We start from the raw sequence: 14,439 nt of genomic DNA, 5'->3' as shown, positions 1-14,439 counted from the left end.
GAAGAAGCTCAGTGGCAGACATTGGTCCAACTCTGTTGCCTGTGAGGTGGAAGGGCCTTTGCACAGACTGAGAGACGAAGTCAGATGAAACTGACCTGCCTGCCTGCACCCTGATGCCATGGTTGTCCTCTCACCTGCACCGTCTGTGGCTGGGGGACCCACTGGTCTCACAGTTCCTTTCTTGGAGCCCCTTCTGTGACCTGGGCACCTGGAATCTGTCCCTTCTCCTCTAGAGGGGGGTACTTTGAATTAACAAGACTCTCCAAAGCATTAGTGAAATCAAGATTTTATTTTGTTTCTTTGTTTTTTGCCACCTGGGTTTCCCTAAGGTTTGTGCCTGCACAACTTCACTGTTCCTGGTAGATTGTCTCCTTCCCTTCTCCTCCTCCTCCTCCTCCTCCTCCTTCTTATTTTCATCTCAGGGAGAAACAGAGAGGGAGAGTTACAGAGATGGAGAGAGGGAATACCATAGCACTTCTCCACTGCTTGTGAATTCCTCTGTCAATCCTGGGTTCAGCATGAAATGTAGATTTTACTAGGTAAACTACCTCATGCCCCACAAAATAGTACCTAATTCAATCTAAAAAGTATAATGGGAGGAGGGGACGGGTGCTGGTTCACTTGGTTGAGTGCACGTGTTACAGTGCACAAGGACCCAGGTTCAAGCCCCTGGTCCCCACCTACAGGGGGAAAGCTTCACAAGTGGTGAAGCAAGGCTGCAGGGGTCTGTGTATCTTTCCCACTCTATCTCCCCACTCCCCTAAATTTCTGTCAAATAAATAAAAAGATAAAAAAATTGAAAAAGGAAAAAAGGTAAAATTTGGTCTTAGTGATAACAACAACAACAACAAACACCTCCTTACCTTGGAATTCCCAAAATTCAAATTGAAGCACTGCTCAAAGCAAGTATGAGGGCCAGCATATATAGCTCACCTAGTAGACTATGTGCCTTACCGTGCACAAAGTCCTGGGTTCAAACCCAGTGACACCTGGGAGCACCGTGAAGGTTGATGGAGAGGTACTGTGGTATCTCTCCTCTCTGTGTGTCTGTTTCTCCCTCCCTCTCTCTTATAAATAAAGAATAGAAATTTGGCCTGTGGCATGAGGCCTGAATTTGATCGCGGAATTACATGAGCCAGGGTGATGGTCTGGTTCTCAAAAAAAAAAAGAGAGAGAGAAAGAGAGAAAAGGAGAAGACATTTGGGCAGAGAGACTGCTGCTTAACAGTATTGTGCTATTACAGGGCCTTGAATTAATTCCCACACTAAAAAAAAAGTGGGCTGGTGAAGAAGTCCCTCTTTAGTGTTTCTCTGTAAGAAACTACTTGTGTCTGTTACCTGGAAAGCCCCTGAAAGTGCTGGCCTGGGGACCCAGGAGCCCCCACACCTGCTCGGTGCTCTCTGACCCTATGCAGTGTGTAGGGCAGGATTCTGTGAGAAAGTGACCTGACTCTATGTGTCCTTGTATGTCCTTATCATCCGCACAGAAGGCATTTCCACTCCAGGGGGATTCCAGCCAAGGGCCGAGGGGGAAGGAGGCTTTGTACTCCCTTGGAGACTCCTGCACCTCAGGTGGTGGGCTAGTCTCCGGGCACTTTGAGGCTGGGGGGAGAGGCTCAGCTGTGTAGTGCTGGGGGCTGGCTTCCTGGTCCCAAGCACGGGATGAGACATCCCACTGAGTCACCTCTCCCAACAACAGGAAAGACCTCCAAATCCAGGGGCTGCCAAGTGACAGACGCTTTTGTTCTGTTCTTGCCCATGGTGTGTTAGGTGCAGGACACAGTCAAGCGCAGTGCAGCCCACACGTTTGTCATCGTCGGCAAGAAGCGGTCCCTGGAACTGCAGACTCGGTACTCCCGTCACCCTCCACCTTGCTTTCTGCTGCTGTTTGACCATCTGTAATTCCAGCAGATGGAGTCTTTTCACAAGCTGGATAGGCTGTGATGGGTTATTTGTGCATTCACTCAGGTGTGGTTTGAAATGTTAAAGTATTGAGGGCAAGCTAATGAAATTAAGTCTCTGCCCTCCTGCTCCATGCTCCTAGCGTTGTGCCCTTTGAGCCATCTCTTGACTCTCTTTCCTGAATGTCAGGGCTGGGTGGTGGCTCACCTGGTTGAGTGCACATATTTCAATTCTCAAGGACCTGGGTTTAAGCCCCCAGTCCTCACCTACATGGGGAAAGCTTCACGAGTGTTGTCTCTCTCCCTCTCTACCACCCTCTTCCTCTTGGTTTCTGGCTGTCTCTATCCAATAAATAGAGATATTTTTAAAAGAGAGAATTGGGAGTCGGGTGGTATTGCAGCGGGTTAAGTGCAGGTGGTACAAAGCGCAAGGACCGGTGTAAGGATCCCGGTTTGAGCCCCTGGCTCCACAGCTGCAGGGGAGTCATTTCACAGGTGGTGAAGCAGGTCTGCAGGTGTCTATCTTTCTCTCACCATCTCTGTCTTCCCCTCCTCTCTCCATTTCTCTTTGTCCTATCCAGTGACGACGACATCAATAACAACAACAACAATAACTACAACAATAAAACAACAAGGGCAACAAAAGGGAATAAATAAATAAATATTTTAAAAAGAGAGAGAATCAAAAAATTGTTAAAGACATTCTCTTTCATGAATGTTTGTACATATCTTTTTTATTTTTTTAAATCTTTATTACTAGATAGAGACAGAGAAATTGAGAGGGGAGAGGGCGATAGAGAGGGAGAGAGACAGAGAGCAGCCCTGTTTCACCGCTCATGAATCTTTTCCCCTGAAGGTGGGGACCAGGGGCATGAACCTGGGTCCTTGCGCACTGTTAAGTGAACACTTAACCAACTGTGCCACCACCTTGTGTTGTTATATCAAAGATGGCCTCCTGAAGCAGAAAGCTGGCCATGGGCAGCACATCTGCCCTAAGTGCTGGTGGCTGTTGTCATACTGACTCATCAGGCAGTGCCAGACCCCTGCCCTGACTGGTGGGCCATCCCATCACACATGCTGGTGGCATGAGAGATGCGTATGGAGACCCACTGTGATTTAGGGAAGCAGAGACTGAAGGCTGTGTCGCTCAGTATCTGGGACTGGAGTAATGCGATGCTATGTTTGCTTTTATAGGACAGAAGAGGAGAAGAAAGATTGGATTCAGGTGAAGCTCTTGAAGTATTTTTTACATTGTGTCAGGGATGGACTACAGGGCCTCATACCCCCAAGCCACCTCTCTGGCCAAGCTTTTCTTCATTGTTATGTTTCTAGAAAGTAAGAAAAAGAGACAGCAAAGCACTGCTCTACCGTTTATGGACTTCTACCCCCACTTTTTCTTGTTTTCTCTTTGGTGCTCTCGTGCAATACCAGGGATCAAATTCAGGGCACCACACATGGAAGACACAGGTTCCACCTGCAGAACCACCTGCTGGCCTGAGTCTCCTGAAGTTCTGAAGTGACCAAATGACAAAACTATTGACCATTCTGGCCGCTTCATATTGGTGCAGGAGTGGGTGACCATCTGATCCCCAGACTATCCATCCACCTGTATGTCATATATATATATAATTTTTATTTATAAAAAGGAAACACTGACAAAAAACATAGGATAAGAGGGGTACGACTCCACACAATTCCCATCACCAGAACTCCGTATCCCATCCCCTCCCCTGATAGCTTTTCTATTCTTCATCCCTCTGGGAGCATGGACACAGGGTCATTCTGGGGTGCAGAATCACCTGTCTGTCTTGAAGTGATGGGGTGACAACTTTTACAGCACCTTGGGATGCCGTGAGCCTCCTTTTCTGGAGCCCTAGTTTAAAAAAATGCATAGAAAGGGCCTGGAGAAGAGGGAGGGAGTTGTCCTCAGCGTGGGGTGTTGGGGACTATGGGCATGGGGTGTGGCATCCTGTGTGAGGCCACTATGAGCCTTCCTCAGGGACAGAGTGTTCATGCCCCACAGCTGAGAGCCCTGAGCCTCCCTTCCATGGTCCATTGCAGGTCATCGAGGCCACTATCGAGAAGCACAAGCAGAATAGCCAGACCTTCAAGGCCTTTGGAGGGTCCCTGGGCCAGGACGAGGACCCCTCGCTCTCTCCAGACCTGCCCGTGAGTGCGAGGGCCTTGGGCTCATGGGAGGGAGTCCTGCTTGCCCCCAGGTTCACTGAGGGAGCTGGGCCATCCAGGTGTCCCAGGCCTGACCAGGGGCTGGCAGGTGGGCGCCCTGCACTCACTGTCCACCCCTAAGCTGACCTGCATGGCATTCACTGCACCGTAAGGTCAGTCAGGCTCAGGAAGGACAGGAGGAAGGACAGGCTTGCAGGAGCAGAGCTGTGTTACTCTGTACCTGAGACAACTTCTTTGTCCCCTTGGAAGTCTCCACAGGTCTGGAGGGAAGGGGGTTGCCTAAAAGCTGAGACATTCCGTACCACAGCAGGACCAGAGAATGGGCTACAGTGATCTCTCAGGGTTTCCCCTGGACCACAGCTGCCTTCTGTGAGCCCTGACACAAAGGATTTCCTCATCCTGAGGCTCTTTTCAGAGGCTCCAAAGCCCAATAACACCCTGCCCAGCCTGGCCCAGCAGTCCCCTGGCCCAGACGCCAGGCCTGACCTGAACCCTTCCTTGTGGCCTCATTGGTCTGCAGCCTAGGCCACCTCCTTATCCATTTAGCATTTCCAGTCTGTCTACTCACATCTACTCACTTTCTGGTGCTTTCCAAGGGCTATGGCCTGCTTTGACTGGAGATGACCATGCTTGCTGTTAATCCAGTGGCTTCAGGGCCTCCCATGGAGCTAGGAGCATCAGCTGGTAGCCATGAGCTCTGCTCACAGCTCTTTCCCTGTGTTTTCAGGTGGTGAGCACCAGCTCTGAGGAGCCTGTGGTGGCAGCCGATGCTGGAGTAGGTGCGGCAGGGGTGAGTGATTTCTGGCTCATTCTAGTGACAGAGGGGAGGGTGACATCACACAGGCCACCTGAGGCTTACTTTTTTTTTTTTTTTTCCCACCAGGGTTATCACTAGGGCTCGGTCCCTGCACTACTAATCCACCAGGTGGCCATTTCCCCCCTTTTTGTCTTTTCTATTTTTATTTGACAAGACAGAGAGATTGTTGTTTTCGACGGGCTATGTTGTTTTCGCTGGGCTGGCTTCACGGGCGGGTAACAGACGACCAAGGACTCATGGCTGGGTTGTACGCAGTATCTCTTTATTCATGCAGGACGCAGCACAATCTAAGACGAGCTAAGCTAAACTCAAGGTACTCTAAAACTCACAATGCTGTCTTTATATATACTTGCCAAGTAGGGTGGAAACAGGATGTGACATAGAGAGGGTGGAGAGAAAAGTGACTGGTGAAAATCAGAGTGTGACAAAGAGGGGGCAGATTAGGTGAGAATCCTATCACTGAACCACAAATGCCCTGGAGGGAGGGTGGAACTTGTTAACAGTGGTTATGTAAATAGAATGAAGTGGTTATGTAAATAGAATAGTATTAAGCAGGGGGGATTTAAACCAAATGAAACAGAAGGGATCTCATGCATACCAACAAGAGATATTGAGAGATGAGGGGCAAAGAAAGACACATGCAGGCCTGCTTCACCACTCATGAATTGTTTCCCCTGCAGGTGGGGAATGGGGGCTTGAACCCTGGTCCTTAGGCATGGTGCTATGTGCACTTAAATGTGTGTGCCACTGTTCCACCCTTACCTGAGAGCTTACTTGCAGGTAACATCCAGGGGTCAGCTCCTGCCCTGTGTGACATAGGTCCCCACAGTGATGACCTGGGTCTTGGCTGAAGGAGGGCTGTCAGAGTCCACGGGCCCTGGAGTTGTTTCCTCAGTTGGTGGAGGTTCTGCAGCTCTGCTGTTACTGCAAATTTGTGCTTTTTCCTTTGAATGGAAAATGCCTGGATGAAGCTTTCATTCCACCAGTGCCTGAGCATTGGGAGCCTCAGCCCCGTGGGCAGGGTGTCAGCCTCATGAGCAAGGACACGTGAGAGACTGGGACTTGCCAGCCACACCTGCAGGGATGCTTCACGGAAGGCTTCTTTGTGGAGATGTCTGATCATCCGTGGGGCCAAGGAGATGGAGGGAGGGTTTCACAGAGGCCCAGGCAAGTGGTGGTGCCTGAGGTTCCCTCCCAACTCTGTGATCCTCCCTCCAGCCTGGTGTAGTATATCCGGGCATCCAGCTGGGAACCAGGCAGGAGTGTCCACTTCTACCCTGCCAGGCAAAGGCCCGAGAGCCATGCAGGCATCTCACTCTCCTTGTCTGCTGTTTGGGGGATGAGGGCTGTGTGTGTCCAGCATGTAGGTAACATCTAAGCACTAGCACTAAGCACTGATATCATGAGTACTGACAACAATGTAAATTGTGTATGTGTGTGTTCCTGTTTGTCTGTCTGTATTTCTGCATATCTATCTATCTATCCTCAAATGTTCCTGGGCATTCTCCGAGCTCAAGGAACCTCATGAGTGGGGCTGGTTCCCCCGCCCCACCCCACCCAGGCAGTGGTCAAGGAGGCCAGGCAAGAAGAGTAGGAGGCATGAGGTTACTGCAGGTAGACAGCCAGTAAATTCCACTAGAGAACATTCTAGCTGTAATTGATAGACACAAAAGCCAAGCTTTGAAATGTTTCAACCTGTGCAGTGTGTCCTAATGTGAGACCTAGGGTAACCCCCTCCCAGCCTTACCCCCCAACACATACACCTTGACCCTCCCTCCCTCCCTGGGTCAGCAGACTGCAAGAGAGGCGTGGTTGAGTACCGGCTGCCCACATTCATGCCCTCCTCATCAGTCACCTGACTCCTTGAATGGGGAACAAGGGAACCAGGAGCCTCCATGGTGTGGGTTGCAGCTGACTGTAGCCGGCAGGTGACAAAGACCACCCTCTCTTGATCAGTGCACCAGCTACCTCATCTAACTCCTCCCACCCTGTGGCTCAGCCTTTGTGGACTCTGTAGTGCCTCCAGTTCTCCAGATGTTTGAGATTCCAGTCTGGGTTCAGGAATCCTTCTCTCTGTCCCCTGACCTACCCTGAGTGGGAGTGGGAGTGGGTCCCATGATGAATAGCAACAGACATGTAGCTTGGTCCTGTGCACATGGTCTGGTGGGTCTCCTTGGCCTGATGGTACTCAAGGTAGCTGGGTGTGCTCTGCTCCGGCCATGGAGGGTGACCTGAGCTGTGCTTGTGCCCATTTGTGGAGGGCACCCAGAGTACTAACTCTGCATGCTCTTAGCTGCAGTATCAGACACAAAGCTATTCTTGGCACCTTAGCAGAGAAAAAACAAATGCTGTGATGTTATGGTCTGATTTTTGGAGCTTCCTCAGACTTTTCTCAGAAAGTTCCTACAAACCCCTCTTTCCTAAGACCAGCTGAGCCCAGGGCAGGAAGTTTTGCAAGGGGGCCTCTTCTGTTCTGTAGAAGTCATATAACTCATCACAGAAGTACAAAAATATCTGAGTGAGGAAGGTCTCCTGGACACTGTGACTCACATTGAGGACACATCCTTCCAGCACACACATACACACACACACACACACACACACACACACACACACACACACACACACACGGTGGAGCCCCTCCCTGCCCAGTCAGCCTTTGATGGGTAGAGAGTTGGGGCTGCCCACCCCTCCACCACATCCTACCCACCTTGGGGCTTCAGAGAGGGCCAGGGAGGCTGGGCCTCCACCAGGCAGGCCTTATACCTGGGTTTGGGTTTTCATTCTGTACCTAGGACAACCATGTGGTTCCATTCTTGGGGGCTAGCTCCCAAAGCCACTGTTTGACCCCCATCTTACTGAGATGTTCCTCTGTCTCCCTTCTTCTTTTTTTTATTTATAAAAAGGAAACATTGACTAAACCATAGGATAAGAGACTTCACACAATTCCCACCACTAGAACTCTGTATCCCATCCCCTCCCCTGATAGCTTTCCTATTCTTTATCCCTCTGAGAGTATGGACCCAAGGTCCTTGTGGGATGCAGAAGGTGGGAGGTTTGGCTTCTGTAATTGCTTCCCCGCTGAACATGGGTATTGACAGGTCGATCCATACTCCCCTCTGTATCCCTTCTATGTGATCAAAACTACTGAGTAGCAAGGCCTGATGAGAGAGGCCCTGAGGCCCTGGAAGAGGCCATCTGCTGAGTCCAGCTGGCGTGTTTCAGAGCTTCGGGTGTTGTTACTTGGCCACTGCTGCAGAAACCACAGTTATGTACCTTGACACAGATCTTTCTGACTTCCTGACATCCAAACAGAGGCTCTGGGCCCTTCCTCTCATCAACTTGCCTGATGACCTCATCTGAGGAGGAGTATTGCCATCAGAAAGACCTGTCCCTGGACACATTGCTGTATCTGGTTACTGCCTGTCTACTAGTCTCACTGGACCTCTTGCTTAGGAACCAGTGTGACCCAGGGCAGGGCCACAGCAAGACGGGCCACCCTGGGGCTGCATCCTTACACCTCGGGACTGGTGTTGGGCCACATCTCACTCTTCTGAATGTGGGACTCAACTCAGCAGTTGCCACTCTCCAGGCTATGTTGTTGGCCACACACTTAGGCTCACTGCCACCTTTCTCGCGTGTGTTTGTCTTTTCTCATGTCTATAACACTCATTCCCTGTGGTAGGGTCCTTGGTCCTGACTGTCATGTGAGATGAATCAAGAAGGCTCAAGGCTATGCTACCCTACCATTCAGGGAGCCTGGGGCCACCCTTGGAGGAGCCAGCCTGCCCTGAGCTCCTCACGCCAGGTAGCCAGTGCTCTCAGCTGGCAGCACAGGGTGGGAGCAAGGGAGAGGTCACATACCTGGATGGCACTTGCCAAAGTTTGCACTGGGGATTCTGCACGAGTCACCTCAAGCTGCCGTAGCACATATCTCTTGTTGAGGACTCAAGAGGCAGGAATTTACTCTTTTTTTGTTTGACAGTTGTTGCTTATTTATTTATTTAAATTTATTTATTGGGGAATTAATGTTTTACATTAAACAGTAAATACAATAGTTTGTACATGCATACCATTTCCCAGTTTTCCATATAACAATACAACCCCCAGGGAGTCGGGCGGTAGCACAGTGCGTTAAGCACAGGTGGTACAAAGCTCAAGGACCAGCATAAGGATCCCTGTTCAACCCCCCAGCTCCCCACCTGCAGGGGAGTCACTTCACAAGCGCTGAAGCAGGTCTGCAGGTGTCTATCTTTCTTTCCCCCTCTCTGTCTTCCCCTCATCTCTCCATTTCTCTCTATCTTATACAACAACAACGACATCCTTCATAACTACAACAATAAAACAAGGGCAACAAAAGGGAATAAATAATAAATTTTTAAAGATTTTTAAAAATACAACTCCCACTAGTGTCGTATGCTTTACATTGGTTTGTTCTAGCCCTCCCCCCGCCAAGAGAATTGGATCAGTCCAATTAATTTCGCCGGCCTGCTTGGCCCCGCCCCAAGGAACCCCGAGAGAGGGTTCCTGAGTCAGAGAGTTCCAGAGTGACAGAGTTCCTGAGTGCCAGAGTTCGAGAGTTTCAGGGTTACAGAGTAAGAGAGAGTGCCAGAGAGACAGAGTTCCTGGGTTCCTGAGTTCCAGAGTAAAAGAAAGAGTGCTTGCGCTGCCGCAAAGAGACAGCAGAGTTCTGTTTGGTGATTAGTTTGTCTTAGTTTATGAATCGTTGTTCCTGAATAAAGAAATACAGCTTCCCTGCCCAGCCGTTGTCTCTGCGTCTCTGTTACCCGCCCGTGAAGCAAGCCAGCCCGGCCAGAGCCTCCGAAAATTTTAACAACAAATGGCGCCCACGTGAACCTGACCTGCGCATCTCTCAGATAAGTAAAGACAATTTGGCTACCTATGCACTATGGCCTTCTCTTCTGCTTGTGAAGAGATCTCCAAAGGCCTCTGCTCTTTCTTCACGAGACTGTTTTGCTGTCTCTGGAACATTTATCTCTGGACCACTCTGTGGTTTCCACTCGCTCGGGCGAACTCAGAACAGCCAGCGGGAAGAGCCAGCGGGCGGGAGGCGAGGCGAGGAGCTGCTGTTTCCACCTGGTTAAACAGCCAGCCAGCCGGCTGCGCCCAGACAACCCCGCGCACCACGCCCGCAGCCCCGCAGCCCGCAGGAGGCCTACGCCAGCACACAAAAGCCCCAAGAGCCCAATGCCAACATGCTGGAGCCCTATGCCAACACGCAAGAGCCCGATGCCTCCATGCTAGAGCCCGAGGCCAACACGCAAGAGCCCGAGGCCAGCCCACAGGAGCTGGCTCTCCACCGCGTGGCGCAGGGCACTGGACGCATGATCCCTCCACGCTGCTCGGCCACTGCGAGCAGGGCAGCAGACATGGCAGGGGCATGGGGCAGGGCCGCGGCGGCCTATCATGGCCGCCACCCCTGGGCACCTAGGCCCACGCCTTCTACAAAGATGGCCTGCCTGCCCTCTTTCTATGAATTCTGGAACCATCCCGGGCCTCCCGGAACCCCGGGCTCCCTGCCGAAACTGGGCACACGAGATCTCCAGCTGCTGGTCCGGTCTGAAGGCAGACAAGCTGGAGTACGCAGAGATTTGTGCAGAGATCGCAACCTGCAATTCCTAGAAGTGGAGCTGCACGGGAAGCCACCTCCGGATGGTGAACCCCCCCCCCCAACAACTAAGACAGTACAGATTTAAATTCATGTTTAAAATGACATGTCTTCGTAACAAAGGTTTCTCTCCTTGTGTATTAATGACCATGTTTATGTGTATGTTTAAAGTTTGGTAAACAGTAGCTTTAAGGCTAAATTCTTACTAGTCAAAGTTAAATGAAAAAGGTTTTCAACGTAATTCTCATAAAGATAAAAATTAACTTACATTTAAAGTCTGAGGTAAAAATTAGTTAACAATCAATATATTTTAACTAAGTTGGTCTAAACAAAAGGTTAAATAGACTTGTTGATATGTAAAACACTACCTTCTCTATTAGAAATGGTAGATCGCACAATGGCTATGCTAATTATTCTCATGCCTGAGGTTTCCTCTCCGGCCCACACCTAGGGTGTGTCTCCATCTTGAATGGGTGTAACAAAAGGTTAAAAGACGTTGTTGATATGTAAAAGTCTCAAATTCCTTCTCTCTTAGAAACGTTGGATCGTACAGTAGATATGCTAATAACAAGTTTTGTTTCATAGTAAGTAAGTTGCAGCCAGCTGCCTATGGGACTCTAGGCCGTTCCCCGCCCCCATGCAATTGCCCGTCGAGGCAAGTAGCCCCCCCAGAGGCAAGAAATGTTTTTTTTTCAGATATGGCCCCCTCAGGCCTTCCCTTGGCAACATGCTGGTTTTTGTTATATATGTTTCTGTTCACCCCACACCCTTGATACTATAGTCATTTAGTTAAAAAGAAAAGGGGGAATTGTCGTATGCTTTACATTGGTTTGTTCTAGCCCTCCCCTGCCAAGAGAATTGGATGAGTCCTGTTAATTTCGCGGGCCTGCTTGGCCCCGCCCCAAAGAACCCTGGGAGAGGGTTCCTGAGTTCGAGAGTGCTAGAGTTGCAGAGGGTTCCCGAGTACGAGAGTTCCTGAGTTCCTGAGTTCCTGAGTTCGAGAGTAAGGGAGAGGGTTCCTGAGTTCCAGAGAAAAAGAAAGAGTGCTTGCGCCGCCGCAAAGAGACAGCAGAGTTCTGTTTGGTGATTAGTTTGTCTTAGTTTATGAATCGTTGTTCCTGAATAAAGAAATACAGCTTCCCTGCCCAGCTGTTGTCTCCGCGTCTCTGTTACCCGCTGTGAAGCTATCCCAGCCGGCAAGAGCCTACGAAATTTTAACAACACACTAGGCCCTCTGTCATCCTTCTTGGACCTGTATTCTCCCCCACCCACCCTCCCACCCCAGAGTCTTTTACTTTGGTGCAATATGCCAATTCCAGTTCAGGTTCTACTTGTGTTTTCTCTTCTGATCTTCTGATCTTGTTTTTCAACTTCTGCCTGAGAGTGAGATCATCCCATATTCATCCTTCTGTTTCTGACTTATTTCACTTAACATGAATTTTTCAAGGTCCATCCAAGATCAGCTGAAAACAGTGAAGTCACTGTTTTTTTATAGCTGAGTAGTATTCCATTGTGTATATAGACCACAACTTGCTCAGCCACTCATCTGTTGTTGGACACCTGGGTTGCTTCCAGGTTTTGGCTATTACAAATTGTGCTGCCAAGAACATATGTGTACACAGATCTTTTTGGATGGATGTGTTAAGTTCCTTAGGATATATCCCCAGGAGAGGAATTGCAAGATCATAGGGTAGGAGGTCCATTTCTAGCCTTCTGAGAGTTCTCAGGAATTTGCTCTTTCCCAGTCCTGGAGACTAAAAGTCTAAGGTCAAGGTGTGAGCACGGCTGCTTCCTCCAGAGGCCTCTCTCCTTAATGTCTGTCTTCCTTCTGTGTCCCTGCATGGTCATCACTCAAGTATGTGTGCATGTGTTCTCATGTACTCTTCCTATAAGGACACCAGTGACCTGGGATTGGGGATATCCAAACGACCTCATTTCCCTTAATCATCTAGAGCTGCTATCTCCAAATATGGTTACATTCTGAAATTCTGGGGTTAGGACTTTAACACATTCATTTTGGGGGGACATAATTTAGAAAAGCATCTAATGCACAAATACCCCATCAGTCAGCCCCAGATGTCCCCCTTTTTTTGCCTTAAACTTGCATAATTTGTTGAATAGTTTTTGCCTTTGTTCTAGTCATTCATATATATATTTTTTATTGCACATGAAAACGTATGTGTGTGGAGGGATGGCTGGGTGGTGGTGCACCTGGTTGAGTGCACATGCTACAATGTACAAGGACCCGGGTTTGAGCCCCTGGTCCCCACCTGCAGGGAGAAAGCTTTGCAAGTGGTAAAGCAGGTCTGTAGGTGTCTCTGTCTCTCTCCCTGTCTATTTCCCCCTTCCTTCCTGATTTCTGACTGTCTCTGTCAAATAAATAAAGGTAATAAAAATTAATAAAAAAAGAAAGTCTCTCTCTCTCTCTCTCTGTCTGTCTCTCTCTGTTTCATATGAGTCACAGAGAAAAAAGCTAGAGTACTAATCCGGTACATGTGATGCCAGGGATCAAACCAGGAGTCTCAGGCTTGCAAACTCTCCCTGTTAGTTATTTCACTGACTGCTTGTTCCAGTTTTGGATGTGGATGTTTTGACATACAAGCAGAGGTGACAGTTGGTTTGGTGGGTTGGTTTTTATTTGGTTATATGGTTTTTGGTCACTGTAGGCTGACTTTCTCAGATAGAAAGAGAGGAGACGGACACACAGAGAGGAAAACCACTATAGCACCAAAACGTCCTCCAGTGCTGTGGGCACTGAACTTGAGCATGGGTCGAATGGATGGCAAAGCAGGCAGACTATCCGGGTGAACTATTTCTGGCCTGACACTAGTGTTGAACTGAGTCTACTGTGTGGAAAAGAAGCAGGCCCCAAGGAGCCATCAGGCAGCAAGGAGGCTGGGGTATGCAGAGCTATTTATTCACTGAGCCTCTGATTTGCTTATTGGATGTTTCCAGATTGTTGCTTTTCCTTCCTCTCTTACAAAATGTTCTCAGAGAACAACTGAGAAATTCAGATAAAATAGTCAGACAATACTGCCCAGAAAATGACGCAAGTGGATAAAGCGTTGAAGGATGAACTTCAGTCCTCAGGACTGCACGATCCAGAGTGATGCTCTGGCTCTGTGTCTTTCTCATAAATAAATAAATCTTTGTTTAAAAGTCAGATAAGGAGTTAGCTTGCACGTTGAGTAGCCAGACAAAACACCCAGAGTTGTCCTTCCAGCCCTTTCCCTAGCTTGCAAATGTCCCTTTTGCTGCTAATACTGGAAGTTGCTGTGTGCTGTTTTACAACTTGCTTGACTTCAACAATCATCTCAGCACCTTTGAATCATCTCCCTGCACTTTGCCTGAGGCCTCTTTCCATGGGAGACTTCATAGCCTGCCCCTTAGCTTGAACAGCATCAAATTAAAAAATGTATATTTAATGTTAAGATGTGTTTGGCTTCGGAAGGACTAAACATTTACTTTTTTAAAAGTAACATGATAGAGTGCAATGAAAAGCCTGTTCTTCCTCCCTCACCCATTCTTTCACCTATCCCTGCTCTAAGGGATTCTTGCAGATCTTTAGAGAAAACTAAGAGGAGACAGCTGGTTTGAATTCAAGAGCACTTTACAGTTGTCCCTGTGACTTGTCCTAAGGCTGTTTTAACATCTGTCAACAAGTGACTTCAGATGGTCTCTCTTGTCCTGCTGAAAGAACTCACCATTGGGGAAAGTCAGGGTGGTAGGACTAGAAACCCAACCCTGTTCCTGGCCCAGGAGTTTTCTCACCATGTGAGGGTAGGCCAAGAGCTGCCTGAGAGCCAGGCAGACTAGGTGCCGTGCAAGCAATAAAGCCACGAGGGGCAGCTATAACCCTGTCCCTTGGGATCGGAGCCCTCATCCCCCAGTGAGGACCTTTGTATC

At 49.1% G+C, this 14,439-nt stretch overlaps 1 protein-coding gene across 5 annotated transcripts in view; it reads left to right on the top strand.

Moving 5' to 3' along the window:
- The window catches only part of FGD3 (FYVE, RhoGEF and PH domain containing 3), a 110,839-nt gene that overhangs the window by 82,828 nt on the left and 13,572 nt on the right, over positions 1–14,439 (top strand). For all 5 annotated transcript variants that reach the window (XM_060200580.1, XM_060200578.1, XM_060200579.1 and 2 more), the window contains exons 11-14: positions 1,770–1,849; positions 3,095–3,125; positions 3,962–4,069; positions 4,815–4,877. In XM_060200580.1, the coding sequence (XP_060056563.1) occupies positions 1,770–1,849; positions 3,095–3,125; positions 3,962–4,069; positions 4,815–4,877 (282 nt within the window). The remainder of the gene's footprint in view (positions 1–1,769; positions 1,850–3,094; positions 3,126–3,961; positions 4,070–4,814; positions 4,878–14,439) is intronic.

The sequence above is a fragment of the Erinaceus europaeus genome, chromosome 10 (assembly GCF_950295315.1).
Source record: "Erinaceus europaeus chromosome 10, mEriEur2.1, whole genome shotgun sequence".
Classification (NCBI taxonomy): Eukaryota; Metazoa; Chordata; class Mammalia; order Eulipotyphla; family Erinaceidae; genus Erinaceus; species Erinaceus europaeus.
This window is presented reverse-complemented; position numbering and strand designations above follow the sequence as displayed.